Here is a 19,598-nt window from a genome sequence, read left to right as displayed (position 1 = left end):
CCCAAACCCATGACCTCTACCACCGAGAAGGACAAGGGCAGCAGGCACATGAGAACATCACCACCTGCACGTTCCCCTCCAAGTCACACACCATCCCGACTTGGAAATATATCGCTGTTCCTTCATCGTCACTGGATCAAAATCCTGGAACTCCCTACCTAACAGCACTGTGGGAGAACCTTCACCACACGGACTGCAGCGGTTCAAGGAGGCGGCTCACCACCACCTTCTCAAAGGCAATTAGGGATGGGCAATAAATGCCGGCCTTGCCAGCGACGCCCACGTCCCATGAGCGAATAAAAAAAAAGCTTAATATAAAGGATCCTGTAACAAAAGCAAATACTGCAGATGCTGGATATCTGAAATAAAAACAGGAACTGCTGGAAACACTCAGTAAGTCAGGCAGCATCTGTGGAGAGAGAAACAGAGTTAAAGTTTCAGGCTGAAGGCCTTTCATCAGAATTCATGAGAGGTCATTGACCTGAAACATTAACTGTTTCTCTCTCCACTGATGCTGCCTGACCTGCTGAATGTTTCCAGCATTTTCTATTTTTTGTTTGATATTATATTATAAAAGATCCTATAGCTGTTTTTGTGTGGTGCTGGAGCCACTGGCTGCTGATGCATGGCTCTTGCAGTGGTGGTGGCAACACCGAAGATAAATTTGCCAGATTCACTAAGGCTTTCCAACATAAACTTGCCAAATTCACTGCCAGTAGCTGGGACGATCCTTTTTAACGAAGAAAAAATAGGCAACTCCATGAATGGTGTTGAAATAGCTAAAGGTGAAATTAAAAGAGATCAAGCTGTGTCAGCAGATCAGCTCTTAACATGTCAGTCACTGCAGAGCAGCAATTATCAAAGCAAACAAGATGCTAAACTATACAGCCAAATTAGTAGAGTACAAGGCAGGGGATGTCATAATAAAGTTGTGTTGTGCAGATCTAGAGGATTGTGTCCAGTTTTAGTCAAAGTCACAAGTCAGACATTCAATCCTGGAGATGGTGCAGAGAAGAAACAGGAGGCTGATTCCTAGTTTTAGTGGACTGAGTTATGAAGAAAGACTGGAGCATCTTGGGCTTTTCAGTTTTGAAAGGGAGGGACGAAGAGGGGACCGAACAGTCACCAAAAAGATAACAAATGGTATGGAAAAAGTAAATGTGGAACACTAATTCACAGGCTTGTCAATTTAATTCAAATTATGACAACAGGACAAGGCAGTACAAGTTCAAACAGGCGAAAAGCAATTCTTCAATGTCAGGGCATTCTTTTTCACATAAAGGGTGATGAGTACGAGGAATGGATTTCTGGTAAATATAACCTGGAAGACAAACATGGAATTGTTTTAGGAATAATTGAATACGATGATGGAAGGAACTGTAAGGTTTTTCTGAATGACTGTTACGATGGGCCAAATAGTGTTCCTCGTTCATAGATATTTTCTGATCTTGTGAACCACAATGACAAGCACACATTATGCCCTATTTAAAGGAGAATATAGATAAAACTACCCCACATTATCGACAGGTAGTTTTAATTAGGGAGTTTTAAATCTTGAACTGTTTTTCAAAATTGTGATAAAGTGGAGTGGACCATACTTGATCATAGGAGACAGATTAAAGCCAGCATGTCTTTACTTCACATTATCATCTCTTGCAATTTTGGAATGAACTGTCTCAATCTATAACGTAATCATAATCTGGACAAAAGTCAAAACTCAATACAGAGCTAGAATTGTTCTTGCTAAATCCCACCGAAAAGATGCATAAAATTGATTTGTAGTGACCCAATGTGAACATATTTGAACTCAGTCAAATTTTTGTCTGTCTTAAGACTGCAGCTGGGTGCCATTTACACAGGGTCCTATAGAGAGCACAATAAATTCAGATACACAAATGATCTTAGTCCTTTCCTTGTGATCTATTGATGAACATGCTACTTTCCATCTGCATGTAGTACTAACTGAGCTCAAGGGATTGTTTGCCACAAGGGATTGATTTATTGCAAAAGAAAGTCAAATTAAATGCTAGAATATAGCATCCAACACATCGATAGCTCCAAGCAAAACCATTACCTAAACTGCCACTATACAGAACTAGATCTGTCACAAAATCACTGCTTACTGTGTAGCTAGGGTGTCCAAGCTTTTATCCTTGTGGACTACAAAGGTGTGTACATGGAATTTTGGGAGCCACAAGTTTAAAATCAATGTTCCTGTTAATGTGTACACATCTCAAGTTTCTGGTACTGACAGATCTTGATGTTCAGATTTTGTATTTATCCACCAGTGAAATAACAGCATTAAAAACATCTCTCTACAAACAGGACAAACCGGCAAATATGAAATATGAAATTAAATAGAACTGAGTTGCCTGGGTTTCGAAAGCTGGATTACCAGGGCTCAGGGGCATGTGATCCTAAGGCTGAGAGTTGGACCTCCATCTCTCCCCTCCACACCCCGTCCTTGGTCAATGATTATCAGTAATTATTCATACCCAATGGAACGTTTCATAATGGATATTCAAGTAAAAGTTAAAAACAATGAATTAGTCAAATCTGTAAAATAACAACAACTTGTATTTATATATCGCCTATAAATTAGAAAAAGACCCAAGGCTTTTCACACAGGTGTAATCAGGAAAAAAAATGGACACCAAGCCAAAAGGAAGAAAGGAACCAAAAAACTGGTTAAAGTGGTGGGTTTTAAGAATGGTCTTAAAGAAGGAAAGGAAGGTGGAGAGGTTTATGGAGGAAATTCCAGAGCGTAGGGCTGAGATGGCTGAAGGCACAATCACCAATGGTGAGGCAAGGGGCTGGGGGAGGGGAGAGGGGGGAGAGGGGAGAGGGGGAGGGAAGGAGGCACAAGAAGCCAGAGTCTGAGAAATGCAGAGTTTGGTGGCAAAGGCATGCATGAAAGTTTCAGCAGCAGATGGGCTGAGGCAGGGGTGGAAGTGCGTGATGTTACAGATATACGTTTATATAATTACACATTGCCTCCAATTTTTATATTTTGCATCTCCACTGTACATGTCTGTGTCTGCTACACTTCAGGTATTAACTGTTACACATGCAAATTTCTCTGTCACACTTAAAAGAAGTGTAATAAAAGAAAGATAGCCAATCTGTCTGCTAATTGATCTGAGCAAGGCACAGCAATTATAACTTGGAGCCTTAAAGGAACATATCAGTTGCACACAGTTGCACCTCAGCAGCAGAATGATGTATTGAAAATTACTTGGTATAGTGTTCCTGTCCTTATGAATAGTATATTCTCTGACCTACCTTCAGCAGCATCCCAGGGCATCTGTTAATGTATTCCACATAGCTGTAATGTCATATGCTGACTATGTGTTTCATGCTCATCTGTTCAAATTATTCAATAATGAGCAAAAGTAGATGAGATCATAGACTCTTACAGCACAGTAAGGGCCATTCAGCCCATTATGCCTGTGCTGGCTCTTTGAAAGTGTTATCTAATTAGTTGCACTCTGCCTTTCTTTCCCCATAGTCCTGCAAATTTTTCCTTTTCAAGTATTTATCTAATTCCCTTTTGAAAATTACTATTGAATCTGCTTCCACTACCCTTTCAGGCAGTGCGTTCCAAACAACTCGCTGCGTAAAAAAATTCTCCTCATTTCCCCTCTGGTTCTTTTGCCAATTATCTTAAATCTGTGTCCTCCAGTTACTGAGTGGAAACAGTTTTTCCACATTTATTCTATCAAAACCCCTCATAATTTTCAACACCTCTATTAAATTTCTCTTTAACCTTCTCTGCTCTAAGGAGAACAATTCCAGTTTCTCCAGTCTCTCCACATAACTGAAGTCCCTCATCCCAGGTATCATTTTGGTAAATCTCTTCTGCAGCTTCTCCAAGGCCAAGATGCACATATTTATTTTTTGGAACTGCAAGTTACCTAAATAGCAAACATGTATATATAACATATACATGTACATATTTGCTATTTTTAACTGCATTACATGTGAGGGGGGGGGGGAGGGGGACAAGGGAGACACAAATTTCTTACCTACCTGTAGTGGATGAGAAGCGCATTATTTATTTGTCCGCCATTTTAATTTTTTTAATACATGAACGACGCCATGGCAGCTCCATTTGTACTTAATCAAATAAACTTCCTTTTATCTTTCCATGCATTTGGGTTATATATTTGAGTATGGAAACCCTCCAGTCATGAATGTGTGTGTATTGGGGTGGGGGAAAGAGAATGAACAGAAGCACAATCACCAGTAATTCTGTACTTCCCCCATTCATGAAAATCCAGGTCAACAAGTCTGAATATGTCATATGTACCCTCTATTAAATAGTTCACTGCAAACATATTGAAACAAACCAGAGGCAAAACACAGCAGAGGCAACACACATCAATGCCTAACTTTCATGAGCACAACTTCCTGACATCATTCAATAAGTCCTGTTCATTGCCTTTTACACTGTAAAAGAACCAGTGTCTTCAACCATCTCACGAGTTACCCTGTACTGATTCTAGAATTCAACCATCTGAGTTGTTCTCCTCCAGTGATTATGAAATACAGAATGACATACTGCTAACAGAAAACTTTTAATTTTGATATGATTCTATTTCTGAAAAAGATGAAAGAATTACAAGTATTCTGATATATTTTAATTATGAATATACAGAATTCTTACCTACTTTGTACACACTTGTTAAGGTGTATTTTTTTCTAGTCTACCTCGATAAATGATAAATTTATCCGGTGAGGAGTTGGGCTGTAAAGACCTAGAGGTCCCAGTTTCGATTGCCAGCCTGTGCTGTCAGCTTTATCTCAGTTGGGCTCGTGACAGAGGATTACAATTAGCCTTGGTGCTCCTGGGTTAAGCTAGGTAAAATCAGCTCATTGTCACTATTCAGTGATCACTGTGTGAAAATCAGTTGTGGTCGAATAACTCAGTGATACCTCTGATCCAAACTGACACTTCAGTGCAGTACTTAGGAATTGTTGGTGCCGTATTTCGAATGAGGCATTAAACCGAGACCCTATCTGCCCTCCCAGGAGGACGTAAAAGATCCCATAGCACTATTTGGAGAAGAGCAGGGGAGTTCAACTAGTGTCCTGGCCAACATATATCCCTCAATCAACATCACTAAAAAAGACTATCTGGTTATTTATTTCATTGCTGTTTGTGGAACCACGTCGAGTGCAAATTAGCTGCTGTGTTTCCCTACATTACAACAGTGACTATACTTCAAAAGTACTTTATTGGCAGAGAAACACTTTGCAACATCGTGAGGTCATGAAGGACACTATATAAATGCAAGTTATTTCTTAACATTTGTTCCACAACCATCGCCAATAAAAACAGATTAACTGGTCATTTATCTCATTGCTGTTTGTAGGATCTTGCTTTCCACAAATTGGCCGCTGTGTTTGCCTACATAACACGGTGACACTTCAAAAGTAATGAATTGAATGTGAAGCATTTTGAGACATCCTGGAGGATGTGAAATGCTTGGTTTAAATGCAATTCTTTTCTTTCTTTATCAGAGAATCCTTGCCATTGTACACCGACTTGTTGGAATGAACTACATCCCGCCAAGTGATTCTCCTCTCTTCGGTAGGCAAATTGAACGTACACTCTAACTTCGACCTGAAATGTTAACTCTGTTTCTTTCTCCACAGAAGCTGCCTCACTTGCTGAGCTTTTCCTGCATTTTCTGTTTTTATTTAATAAACACTTCCCCTGAAATAAAAGCAGAAAATGCTGAGAACACTGAGCAGATTCGGCAGCTTCTGTGGAGAGAACAGACAGGTTGAGGTTTGAGATGTGACCTTTCCATCAGAACTGGAGGATATTACAGATGAACAGCATTTAAAAAGGAACAGAACTAAGAGGGGGGGAGGGGAGCACACACACACACACACACACAAAAAGAAATACAATGACTTGTAAAGTGCTTGAGTGGAAAACAAGAGATGATTACATGGCAGAAGTGATTTTGCATGAGATACTTGCTAAGCATAATGAGAGAAATCAAAAAAAATTAACAACATTTTTGAGACAGAGAATGCGGTAGAAATGGAAGTATGAAAAACTGGAAAAATGCTCTTCCACTGCCCTCACTAAGATTAGCTAACTCAGCACAGACCGAAGATTGAACCTCTAACCTTCCCATTAGTTTCTTGCTGACTAAACTCACTGAGCTATCAGGGAACTATTTTGTTTCTAAACAATTATTATACTAAACACAACACATACAAAATAAAGCTTCTCTTAAATAAGTGCTCCATGATGGCAAATGTAAATATTTAACCAGCAGAGACTTTGGACTAGTGAGAAATTTCACCCAGTCTATTGCATGATACGCTGTTCAGTTTGTAAACCCTAAATGTACACTGTTCAGCCTACATAACAACAATGAATGCACTTCTAAAGTAATCTGTGACACTAAAGCGCTTGGGGACACCCTGAAGATGTAAGAGGCTCTATGTAAATGCAAGGTTGTTCTTTCTTCACAGCTCCACGTGTAAAGTAACATACTATTCTATTTGTACAGCTATCTTGTGTAATGGTAATGACCTAATTTGTTTGTATAAGCCTCTGTGCAAAGGTAAGGGATTGCTCAGCCCATGTAGTTTCCATTTAATGAATTGTACTATTCCATCCATACATGTTCCTGCACACTGCTACCATTCTTATGCAATTATTTGAGCTCCTTTCTTTTTGCAAGATGTGGCATAAATTGACTGTACCTTGTATCCCTGCATGTCTCCATTCTGTGCTTCAGGTGGTGGAGGCTCCCAGGTCAGGTCCAGCTGTGTCGCTGTTGAGCTCTGCACCTGCACATTTTGGGCTGGTGCAGTGGGAACTAAATGAAAGAAGTGAAAACTGTTACGAATAAGAATAAAACTATAGTGCTGTCGTACAGAAAAAAAAGGGAGGGGGGTTTAATTATATTTTAAAATGCCATCACCATCCAAATGCTTGAAGGAGAAATATATAACATAGAAAATAATCAGATCTAAATACCAGTTCTCCCACTTTAGTTTGACTTCGAATCATAGAATCTTACAGCACAGAAGGAGGCCATTCAGTCATCATGCCTGTACCGGCTCTTTGAAAGAGCTATCCAATTTCTTCTGTCCCATTCACGCTTAGCTTTACCTCTCCATCACCACCCTTGATTCCATGATTGTCGTTGTGCCTAATTACCTATCCAAAATCAAGCTGTGATTGAACTCGAACATTTTGTAGCTGAACACTGGCAAGGCTGAAGCTACCTTGTTCAGCACCAATCAGAAGCTCTGCACCCTACCTGATTCCAACCCCGATCCTAGATGCCAACTCAAGTTCAACCTGACAGTGTGCAACCTCGGTTCGCTGCTAGACCCTGGGATTACCTTCAAACCTCACCTTCGGTCATCAACAAGACCACCAACTTTCACCCCAAAATATCACCCATCTCCGTCTCTGCCTGGTGCCCCTTCCTGCTGAGATTCTCATTCACGCTTTTGTCACCTCTAGCCTTGAGTTTTCCCATGGCTTCCTTGCCAGCCTCCTGAGCTCCACCCAACTTAAACTCCAACTCACTCAGAACTCTGTCCTCCACACCTATCCTGTACAAAGTCCCACTCACCCATTACCCCCAACCTTCATTGACTGTTGTCCCTTAACTTCAGAATCCTCATCATCTGCAAGTCTTTCCACGGCTGTGCTCCTCTAGTGCTATCATTCTTGCTCACATCTTCTGCTTCTCCTAACTCGGATGTACTGTGTATTCCTTCCTCCCTATTCAAAAATCCTCTTGAAACCTACTGCTAACAAATACAAATCTCTCCTTTTCCTGCTTGGGAAGAATTTGCCATCGTAAAGGTGCTACAAAAATCCAAACTATTGTTTTATGTCAGCCCATTTAACTGTTTATTTTACAAATAAATCTCAGTTAAAATGACCTGAAGTATCTTATTCTGATCAATGTTCAATGCATTGGCTATGTCACAGATTAGCACTTGCAACTCCCGAGTGTCCAACCTCAGGCAAGTTATCGGGGCAATACGTTGAATGAAGATAAAGTTCTCCACTATGAGGGAGGGAAAATTGGAGAGTGAATCATCTGGGGTCATTTTCATTCAGTTGCTAGAGGCCATTTCAAGAGGAATTCCATAGAGGCCTAATTGCAGGTCACCTACCTGCCCTCTTAGCTAGGGAATGTTATGTGCCACAAAATCACTAAAAATAAGTGAAAATACACTTAAAATAGAGGTGGGGGAGAATGTAATACTCTTACTAAGTATCATTGATGGAGAAATCTTCCTTAATTTACTCCAGTTGGAAATGTACAGATTGAGGACAGCGTGATGTTTATCCTGTTCCTTAGACAATGCATTACTATGAAATCTGCTATACCTGTTCAACTAGAGCCAGGACTGAAGGAGGTGGGACTGGATTGATTAGGCATGATGTGGAGATGCCGGTGATGGACTGGGGTTGACAAATGTAAAGAATCTTACAACACCAGGTTATAGTCCAACAATTTTATTTGAAAATCATAAGCTTTCGGAGATTATCTCCTTCGTCAGGTGAGTGAGTGTGGGACTCCTTGAACGTTTCGCATTTATAGTCAGAGAACAATACCTGGTGATTACAGATAATCTTTCCAACTGCCCGTTGTCAAGGCAATCAAAGTGTTCAGACAGAGAGATTGATTAGGGGAGTGACTGCACAATTATAAAAATATAACAGATTGAAAGACGCACAGTGCCATCAGGAGGAATGTGGCGATTGCACTTAAAAAAAAATACAATGTGAAAATCAATTGTTAAATCTGATTCTTTTAATAATTTTCTCATTTAAAAAAAAATGTATTTATTTCAAAATGCAATTTAGCAGGACATAGAGCTGGGATACTACATATTGCTTCGAGTGGTTCTGAGACAACAGTGAGACACGTGTTGTTCTTTCAAATGCTTTCAGTTTTCATGCTGTAGACTTTTCCCCGATAATAAACTTGGCAGCGAGAGATTATTGTATCTATTTATCAGGAGTCAAAATATTAAAACATTGATATTGTTCTGCCAACTGTTTAGGCTAAACGAGAGGTGTAACAGCCAGGCTTATACCCAGACACAAATGAGAGCTCTCTGTGGTGCACACCATTGTGTTTCCGAAAGAGATTTTACTTGCTCTTAAAATCTCTCCGTAACTCCCCTACATTAATGCGTCTGGACTTACCTGCTTCACCTACAAACACTTCTTGAGGTGGGCTGGTCGGCCCCTCCCCCACTGCATTGTACACGCTCATTCTGATTTCATAGCGTCTGTGCTTGTTCAGATCTGTGGGGATTCAGAGAGCAAGTCATTATAACTGACATAACTGATGAAAAATACATTTTTAATGCTCAAATACCATTCTAATCAAAAGTGATACCTTGCATTTCTTCCTGACTAAAAAACATTTAACTATCCACTGCTAATTAAATACACTACTAATGTAATGGAATTGACAACTGGTTTCTACACCGAGTTCCAAGGATTGGCCCATAGTGCTCCACTCAGCACCCCCTCCCCCCTCCCCCCCAGTCTGGCACTATGGTACCAATATTTACGGGGAGGCGGGGAGGGAGTGGGGGAGGCCGGAAGCAGCCTAAGAACCCGGCAGAGCCGGGGATGTGGAGGTCCTGCCGAATTTAATGGCAGGACCTCTTTATCATTTTTTTATTCCTTATCCCACCCAGCAGCCGGCCAAATTGACAGGCTGGCCATCTGCCGGGTGGGAAAACCAGCGACAGGAGGCCACAGCCAGGGACCCTTGGGGACAGTCCCCGGCAATCGGGAGGGGGGCGGAGGTGGGAGGTGGGGGGGGGAGAAAAAGAGAGTCGGCCGTGATCGAGGGAGGGGAGCAGGCTACAGATCGGGGCTTGGGGAGGGGGGAGAGGGGAGCGGCGATGGTGGCAGGGGCTGGAGAGAGTCTGCGATCGGCAGAAGGGAGGCCGAAGGCTTCCTTGAGGGGTCGGGGGGAAGAGCGCCAGCTCCTCCTGGTCCACAAGGAGTGCTATAAAAGGCACTTACCTTCTGGAGCCAGCAGCTCCTGCCTCCATTTCGCAGCTGGGTTTCCCAAGCCTTGGGGAAACCTGCACAGCAGTAGTTAAATTTAAATCTTGGCTTCCAATTGCACTGAGGGAGCTTGATTAAAGTGTATTAATGAAGTGTCCTGCCTCTCCCAAGACAGGACACTCACAAGCTGCCGTAAAAATGGCGGCAGGCGTGTACGTGTCAGGTTGGGGCTGCGTTTAATGCTTTTTAGGGTTTAATCCTTCCCCCGACCTCCTCTCGCCCCTTGTCGGGGGGGGGGGGGGGTTAATATCGAGGCCTATGCCTCTCATGAGTACTTTCTGTTTCCTTTTATTAAATCTGATTCTTATCCAGTCCCATATTCTACCAAGGATTCCCATGATTTAAGCTTAATTACTGGTCTTTCCTGTGGGATTTTGGAAAAGGTCCTTTGGAAATCCAAATAAACTATATCACAGCAAGTCGAAGTTAAGGAGGTTTACCAAGCAGAGCTTTCTCCTCCTAAATCTATGCTGACTGTTAGTTATTAAACTAGTACTACCCAGGTGCTCCCCCAATCTAATCCTTAATACAATTTTCTTCATTTTATGAACGTTGATATAATCTGTGTCAGATTTATCCTCCTTTTTAAATAAAGGCACTATGTTTGCTGACTTCCAATCCTGCAGAAACCTTGTAAGGAACCTTACAATACCAGGTTATAGTCCAACAGTTTTATTTGAAAATCACAAGCTTTCGGAGCTTCCCTCCTTCGTCACACCTGACGAAGGAGGGAAGCTCCGAAAGCTTGTGATTTTCAAATAAAACTGTTGGATTATAACCTGGTGTTGTAAGATTCCTAACATTTGTCCACCCCAGTCCATCACCGGCATCTCCACATCCTGCAGAAACCTTCTCATTGCCCAACAAATCTTCCATTTTCTGTTGCCAGTTCTCTTCAAATTTCCGCCCTGGTCTCCTTTAGCATCTTAGAATATTTGCCACCAAGACCAGGGGCTTTGTTGATCATGTAACTTGTCAGCAAACAGCTTGCCTCAGTTGGTAACACTCTCACCTCTAAGTCAGAAAGTTGATCTTGTGGTTTAAGTGGTTTTAAAGATCCCTTGACTCTATTTAAAGACTAGCAAGGACTTCTGTAGGTATCCTGACCAACAATGTTCCCTCAACCAACGTCACAAAAAGAAGCAAATTAACCAGTCATTCACCCTGCTGTTTGTCGGATCTTGCAGTGCGCAAATTGACTGCTGTACTTACCTACAAAACAACAGTCACTGCAAAAAGTAATTCATTGTGTGTGAAGCACTTTGGCATGGTTGAAGCACATGATAAGCCAATAGATAAATGCCTTCCTTTATCAAGCACCTTCTCCTTACTCATTTCAAAATATTCTATGATATGCTTTGTAGCACAATAATTGGATAGCAAACCAATATTTTCATCCCTGGTGAACACGTGTAGAAAATAACCAGCAAGTAATTCAACTATTTTCCCTTCATCCTCAATTATTCCATCGTTTTTATCTTTTAAAAATATAACTTCTTCCTGAACCATTCTTCTACTATTATGATGCTGAAAAATGGGTTTTCTCATTGTGTTTAATGTCCTTTGCTATATTTCTCTCCAGTGGCCTTTCTGCACCCCAGTACCTTTTTTTAAAACCCATTTTGATATTTCCTTATGTTCCTTCTGAAGTTCATCCTGTCCCTGTTCTCTGAAGGTTTTATGTAATACATTTTTCTTTGTTATCTCTATTTTGATTTCCCTGTTCATACATTTTGGCTGGGTAGTGGATGGTAATTTCCATCGGATGGTTTCGGTCACTTTCGGGGTTGATTCTGACACCCTTGGAATAGGAGATTGCTCATTTAGTTTACACATTTCCCTGCTTTCCACTTATCTTGCATACTTGACAATACAGCTTTAAAAGTTTTCAATTCTTCCTTGACTGATGCCTCAATTTTAATTTCTTGTAATCCAATCCTCATGCCTTTAAAGTCTTCGATCTTGATATCATATACTTCTTTCTTGGTTCCTACTGGCACTGACTGGCAGATGATCTCAGATTTGATCATATTATGGTCATATGTTGCCACAGCTCCATTACTTCTAAATTGTTGATGCCATCCTGACTGCTTTGAAGAAACACATCTAGATGTGAGTTCCCCCTAGTGGGTCCATGACATATTGTGCCAAAAAGTACTCTGGCATCTCATTTATCTGTGTAGATTTTGTTGTCTCACTTCCGTTTGGGCATTCCCAGTTAGTTAGGTGGCTGCAATCACCCAATATTGCATTATTAAATGTACAAACCCTTCTAATCCAATCACATAAAATGCAGTCATCTTCTTTCATTTGAAATCAGGAGGGGGGAGGAATTCGACTTCCGCCTGAAATTTCTGCATGAAGCTTCCTGCTGAAAGCCAGTTTTGGGAGACCCGAAACAGATTTGGGTTCGGGCCTCATTTTAAAAATCGCTGGAGAGCTGTGGGCGCCAGCGTGCAGCTCTCTGGTCGGGGAAGGCATAAATTGGCCAGCAGGATGGGCTGAGGTGGGGGTGGCAATGGGCCGGAGCAATTTTGTGGGCTCTGGTGGAGCCCTCCTGCTTCACCCACTTGTAGCTGAAATTTGCAATCGGTTGTAGGACCCTGATTTGTGTACTTAAGCAGCTGTACGCCTGTTTCAGACAGGTAGTCTGCTCATTCATTTAAAGGCATGCCTGAACTTTTTTTTTTATTCGTTCACGGGATGTGGGCGTCGCTGGCAAGGCCGGCATTTATTGCCCATCTCTAATTGCCCTCGAGAAGGTGGTGGTGAGCCGCCTTCTTGAACCGCTGCAGTCCATGTGGTGACGGTTCTCCCACAGTGCTGTTAGGAAGGGAGTTCCAGGATTTTGACCCAGCGACAATGAAGGAACGGTGATATATTTCCAAGTCGGGATGGTGTGTGACTTGGAGGGGAACGTGCAGGTGGTGTTGTTCCCATGTGCCTGCTGCCCTTGTCCTTCTAGGTGGTAGAGGTCGCGGGTTTGGGAGGTGCTGTCGAAGAAGCCTTGGCGAGTTGCTGCAGTGCATCCTGTGCACAAGGTGGGCCTTGGCATCAATGAGGTTCTCGCCCCCCTCCCCGATTTTTAACTATGCAATAAACGGGCAGCTGGCATTTGAAAATCATCCCCGGGGTCTGTAACAGATCTAAATTATTAACCCAGTCCTCTGCCAGTTTTTAATTCCAACCCGGCTGCTTCATTTTTCCCTTCCCTTGAGATTGGCTTCAACTTCCTTTAAACCCAGATTCTTCTGTATGTACAAAGCAACCTCTCCTATCATCTCTATCTTTCCTGTACAATCTATAACTCTGCAAATTGAAATCATTTCCATCTTCTGTGGTGAACTATGCTTCCAGGATGCCTGTGAATTCATATTTTTTTCATGACATATGCTTCCAATTCCAGCATTTTATTCCAATTGCTTCTAGCATTCAGGTAAAGGCTTGTTAATTGTGTTTCTTGCTTTAGTTTTAGTTTTGATTTTACCCTTTCTGAATTTATTAATAGTGCTACGTTTAAATTTCTTAACTTGGTTAATTACTGAGCACTCAAATTCCAGCCAGAATGCTGCAAGGGTAAAAACCCTAGAGCTGCTCAGCCATTCAAACTTATCCACCTTAGTGAGGAGTTCTGAGCCACAATACTCGATAAGGTGATACACAAGGGCAAGTGCTCCAACTCAATGGATGATAAAACTGACACCCTTATTTACTGTCACTGCCAACCGTTTTCAAGCTAATGCTGATAGTTGGCCTCTGTCCCACATCTCCAGTTACACGGTGTCACATGCAAGGAACATGGAAGAGGTCTCTTGCCGAACTCTTTCAGCTGGGGAAGGTGCATACCGCTGAAGGAAAATCAAAGGGGAATTTTATTTGTCAAAATGGAAAATGTATTGAGTTTTTTTTCCTCTAATATGAACATTCCAAAAGCCTCAGGATCTGAAAGGGTTGAAACTGTGTGTGAGGTACTTGTTATTAGATACCAGTAAGAAAGCTCATAAGAACAGGGTTTACCCACACGCAATTCATGAATCAGGAAAAAAATTAAACATTAAACAGATAACATACAGTACAACATATTTCTCCAGGTTTAAGCACAAGACATTGTGTAAGGTAGAGTTTAAGATGGATTAAAAGTAGACAAGTGCCACACAGCAGAAGTGCCACAATTGGCATCAGCACCCCTAGATTAGAGAAGAAGGGAGAAACGGCCAGGGCTCCCATTCCAGATGCTAACCCGTGACCTCTGCTGGAAGTGTAATTTGTGAACGTCAGGTGAGGACAGGATTGAGTTCAGCCATGGTGCACCCGATTGTCAGCAAGCTATTTAACCGTCACTGTCAAGGCTCACACATGAATGACCACCATTTAGGCAAGATACTGGCACCAGTGTAACTGTATATCAGCATGGAGTCAAGGGCTTCAGGCAGGAGGAGAAAAAAATTGATATGAACTTTCTCAAATGTTAAGGTTTAATGTGCAGCAATTAATAGTGATTTATACAGGATTTAAATGATAGCATGTGAAGCATTATAAATGTTTATGTCTGATGATGGATAAGCAGATTAGATCAGTGGGGGATTAAGGCCTGGTTTGGATTTGAGTTGCAAACTATTTAATGTTCTTCTCATCTTTCAAGCAACTTAAATTTCTCAAATGAGGCCAAGTTTCTTAACGTTCTTTTTAATTATTTCATTTTAGTGCGTTTCACTAAGCGCATCTACATGGCCTGTGAACAATGATGCTTTGCGCCCAGAGGCTGCTGAAGTGTGATCCAAAGCAGCAAGTAGGCCAATTTCAAGTAGAAATCAAAGCCAATTTTCCTCCCACCCAGTGACGAGGCACCTTGCACCTTGTATTCACAGATATGCCTGAGAACCTGTTTAACAGTGGTAGTATGTGGCCGTGGAGAAGATCAAGTATGAGCATCAACTGAGGCTCAGAGTCAACCCTGGTGTTCCCATGCTCTGCATTGAAAAATTAGAAATTTAAAAGATAGTGCAGCTGTAATGTGAGCTGTAATTTTTAAGTGATTTTGTTTCTTCACATGAAGAAACAATATCCTTACAAGATTTCTTTTCGTATGAAGGTTTAAGCAATCTCTTTGATAAAGTACTTTCTTCCCTACCACAGCTTCCTAGAAGCAGGTCGCCCACTTGCTTTCCTAGTCATCATTTATAGCTAAGAAGAAATGAAAGCAATCCATTCCTAGGTCTACATTTGTTAAACTTTGAACATGCTTTTGGGAGGTGCGTAAGAAGGGTCCAGATATTACTTTTTCTTCTTCCTTATGTTTGGTGACCAAAACCGAACACAGTACTTGAGAAGTGGTCTGACAATAGCACTGTACAGTCCAACTTATGGTCAATTGATCTAGTAATATAGTTTAATTTTGCGAGAAGGGTGTGTATCTGCAACATTAACTAGTCTATTCTCTCCACAGATGCTGACTGACCTGCTGTTGCGTTTCCAGCATGTCCTTTCTTTTTTTGTTTAATATAATTTAGTATTGTTTGCTTTGTTTATTGCTGTTCCACAGTGTTTTGAAATGTTAAGTGCTGAATTCAGTGGTGTGAGGGGCTCCAAACATGAACCCAAATTCCATCATAACCATAACTTTAAATTGTGCATTGGTGCCCCAAAATGCTCTATCAATATGCCTTCTCCCTCTAAAATGCCAAATGATGAGTTACTAGCATAGAAGAACGTTGGCAATAAGATGCAAAAGAAAAACACTGAACAGTTTGCTGGCTAAACTAACCAGGAAAATACCAACCAGTTCCTCCTTCATGAAGCAGCATCATACGATGGGCTTTTAACTTGCTATTTATTTTATCACAAGCTACTCTTAGTATTAAGAGTTGAATGAGAAATTTCGAGCTCCCAGATGGCTCTCTGGATAGATGCACTGCACAGTATGAAACTGAGCCATGCAGATCAGGAAGGTCCCAGATTTGCACCAGGTTAATGCTGAGTTAGCTCAGCTCAGCTAACAGTGGGGGGGACTAAATCTGGTCTTATTGTTCATGGTTAGGGAGGTGGGTTATCAGCCAGGGTCTGTAACATTCTCCAGTCATGAAGCACAATCAAATTATGTGCTGACACTCCCTGTGTAGGCTCTGACTTGAAGAATACTTATTTGCATGAGATACCAAACGGCTGCAGGCAGTCATGGAACTATATCCCTGCTTAGGAGGAGAGAAAAGGGGAGAAAATGGGGTAAAAAAAGAAAACTACATAAAAGAAAAGAATAAGAAAGTTGACTTACTGTCCAGCTCATATTGTGCTAGTGTGGAGTCACTCAGGTTCCGAACATTATACACTGCTACAGGAGGTGTGATAGAGTGAAGAGATAGGTTACAATGAACAGTGAATATTAGTGAACAAAAACATCAATCAAGTAACATTCATTTAAGCAGCAGCAGGCATAATTGAATAACACATTAATAGCATTGTGCTGGTTATTGGGAATTAATGCAGTGTTATTGAAACAAAACTCAGACATGGTAAAAAACACAGGCAACAAACTGCAAGCTATGAATATAATGAGACATGTGGGATACCACACTGGTGTCAATATGCTACACAATGGTTATTTAAACAGTAATTATAATACACGTCACCAATACAATTTTCTGTTTATATTGTAGCCATTTCTTTGTTGGATATAAAGCCTGTACTACATGGCGTGTATGGTGGAGTTCATAAGGTGATTCTACATTATGTGGAGATGCCGGTGATGGACTGGGGTTGACAATTGTAAACAATTTTACAACACCAAGTTATAGTCCAACGATTTTTATTTGAAATCTACAAGCTTTCGGAGGCTTCCTCCTTCTTACCTGAGGAAGGAGGAAGCCTCCGAAAGCTTGTAGATTTCAAATAAAAATCGTTGGACTATAACTTGGTGTTGTAAAATTGTTTACAATTGATTCTACATTAGTGTGTTGAGTGAGGCCTATTAAGCTGCTTCAGTTCCTCTGTGTGTATCTGCAACAGTTTAAGTCACGTGTTAAAGGAGACAATAGATGGGAAGATCTCAATGATCACAGAAAAACACTAAGTGCATTTAAATGTACTGAAACGCTAATAATCTGCAGATGTTATAAGATACTTGTATCTTGCTACATAAAACACATTGTATGGACAAATATATTGGTCGTATCTGGATCTGAAAGCAACAGCAGGATGTGATCAGAAACAAAGGGTGAACAAATTGTAATGTTAAACATTTGCTTCTTTTGGATTAATGTATATTGATCTGACTATGTTGCAACAGTAGAGCTTTCATATGTGCAACTATTACAAAGGTATCAAAATGCTTTACATTCTGTTTCCCTAGATTGTATTGGGTGAGGGTGGTCACAATGGTAAAACATCACATGGAGTGAGGCAACTTTCTTTGTGCACAAATGTAAATAAATAACTACAGTATTACTACTGTAAAACAAAACTTGGGAGAGTCTGTGTTCATCAAGGTAAGAATTTTCAGTGTAGGGGAATGAGACGTTTTCCCACTTATTTCACCAGTGTTAGCATCAAGTACTCATGGGTCAATACAGCATAGGTAAGATGGAGGAATGCTTCCTTTAACACTTCTCCAGCAACGTGCCTCCGCCCCAACTGCAATAGTGCGACACCCATATATAGCACGCACCCGTTTTGTTTCCCTCAGTGAGAATGCCAACTTAGTGCCAATTCATGCATAATTATTTTGCTATTGACAGTGCTGTGCTTATTTTCTTTCTTGTTCCTCTTAAACTGAAAATAAACTGTGCTACATGCTCAACTGTCTCCCTGCATCCTCACTGTGTTGAAATCAATGCTCACAGCACAATCCTTTCTCTTTCTATGAGAGAAAGAAATCTCATTCTTTGCTAGCGCCTCAAAACTAATTTCCCCTCGTTCTGTCCTCCCTTCTACACTCTTCAAGCGTTGAAATCCCAAACTTGGCATCATCCAAACACTATTTTCCCTTGGATTATATTTTTTTCATCCTTGGTAGTGTCCAGTATTATGGCCTTTCACCAAGGTTTTATCAATTAAAAAAAAACTATGGCCGGCTTTATTTTGTGTACTCGTTCTGACTCGAAACTGGATTGAGTTTGACCCAAACTCACTTCATTAGGAAACAATAGAGAAATAATAGAAAAGAGTCTTTGACTCCTCCAGTCTGTTTTGAAAGATGAAAGAATGATGTTCAACCCAATCCCCACTCCAATGCTAATATAACCACTGTTGGACGCAGATGTAAAAGTCATAAAGAAGCTTTACTGCAGGAAGTATTTTGGTGCTGGGTAGATCGCGAGTTGTTTTTAAAATCCATTCTTGGGACATGGGCATTGCCAGCAAGGCTGGCATTTATTGCCCATGATGTTTGGTAGGGAGTTCCAGGACTGTTGACCCAGCAACAATTTGAATGGCAATATATGTTCAAGTCAGGATGGTGTGTAACCTGGAGGGGAACTTGGAGTTGGTGTTCCCACAGGCCTGGTACTCTTCCCTTTTTAGGTGGTGGAAGTTGCGGGTTTGAGAGGTGCTGTTGAAGAGGCCTTGGTGAATTGCTGCAGTGCATTCTGTAGATAGTACACACTGCAGCCACGGTGCGCCAGTGATCTAGGGAGTGAATGTTTAAAGTACTGGACAGGGTGCCGATCAAGCGGACTGCTTTGTCCTGGATGGTGTCGTGCTTCTTGAATGTTGTTGCAGTTTCACCCATCCAGGCAAGTGGTGAGAATTCCATCACACCCTGGCTTGTGCCTTGTAGGTGGTGGAGAGGCTTTAAGGTGCCAGGAGGTCCACAAAATACCCAGCCTCTGACCTGCTCTAGTAGCCACGGCATTTATGTGGCTGGTCCAGTTGAGTTTCTGGTAAATGGTGACCCCCAGGATGTTGATGGTTGGGGACTCGTTGATGGTAATGCCATTGAATGTCAAGGGGAGGTGGTTAGACTCTCTCTTGTTGGAGATGGTCATTACCTGGCACTTATGTGGTGAATGTTACTTGTCACTGGTTGCTGTCCAGGTTTTGCTGCATGCAGGCATGGACTGCTTCATTATCTGAGGAATTATGAATGGAGTTGAACACTGTGCAATCATCAAAGAACAGCCCCACTTCTGACCTTATAATGGACAGAAGGTCATTGATGAAGCAGCTGAAGATGGTTGGGCCTAGGACACTGCCCTGAGGAACTCCTGCAGTGATGTTTTTGGCTGAAATGACTGGCCAACAACCACAACAATCTTCCTTTGGGCCAGTTATGACTCCAAACACTGTAAAGTTTTCCCCCTGATCCCCACTAACCTCAGTTTTACTACTTTGTTTAGTAATGTTTGGTACATTTTCATAAGACTTCCAATTCAAATAGATGATTTTAAAAGCCAGTTTATTTCAAACATGAACTCAAGTCTTAAATTACTTCTTTTGAGCTTTAGGAATGACATAAATGCTAATAATTTGAAAAGAATTAGATCTAAGTGGATAATTCTATCCATGTATTACGTGA

The 19,598-nt window shown here is 41.3% G+C and overlaps 2 protein-coding genes across 3 annotated transcripts in view; both read right to left on the bottom strand.

Annotated features, from left to right (window-relative positions):
• Positions 1 to 19,598, bottom strand: part of sdk2b (sidekick cell adhesion molecule 2b) — a 712,889-nt gene that overhangs the window by 122,734 nt on the left and 570,557 nt on the right. Inside the window, exons 34-36 of one of the 2 annotated variants that reach the window (XM_068004137.1) lie at positions 16,362 to 16,418; positions 9,209 to 9,310; positions 6,730 to 6,845 (exon numbers count right to left, since the gene is read on the bottom strand). In XM_068004137.1, the coding sequence (XP_067860238.1) occupies positions 6,730 to 6,845; positions 9,209 to 9,310; positions 16,362 to 16,418 (275 nt within the window). The remainder of the gene's footprint in view (positions 1 to 6,729; positions 6,846 to 9,208; positions 9,311 to 16,361; positions 16,419 to 19,598) is intronic. The other variant, XM_068004136.1, reaches the window with a different exon arrangement.
• The window catches only part of rpl38 (ribosomal protein L38), a 535,859-nt gene that overhangs the window by 195,457 nt on the left and 320,804 nt on the right, over positions 1 to 19,598 (bottom strand). The window lies entirely within an intron of this gene.

Source organism: Heptranchias perlo, chromosome 23 (assembly GCF_035084215.1).
Source record: "Heptranchias perlo isolate sHepPer1 chromosome 23, sHepPer1.hap1, whole genome shotgun sequence".
Classification (NCBI taxonomy): domain Eukaryota; kingdom Metazoa; phylum Chordata; class Chondrichthyes; order Hexanchiformes; family Hexanchidae; genus Heptranchias; species Heptranchias perlo.
Note: the sequence above shows the minus strand (reverse complement) of the source record. Positions and strands in the feature narration are given on the sequence as shown.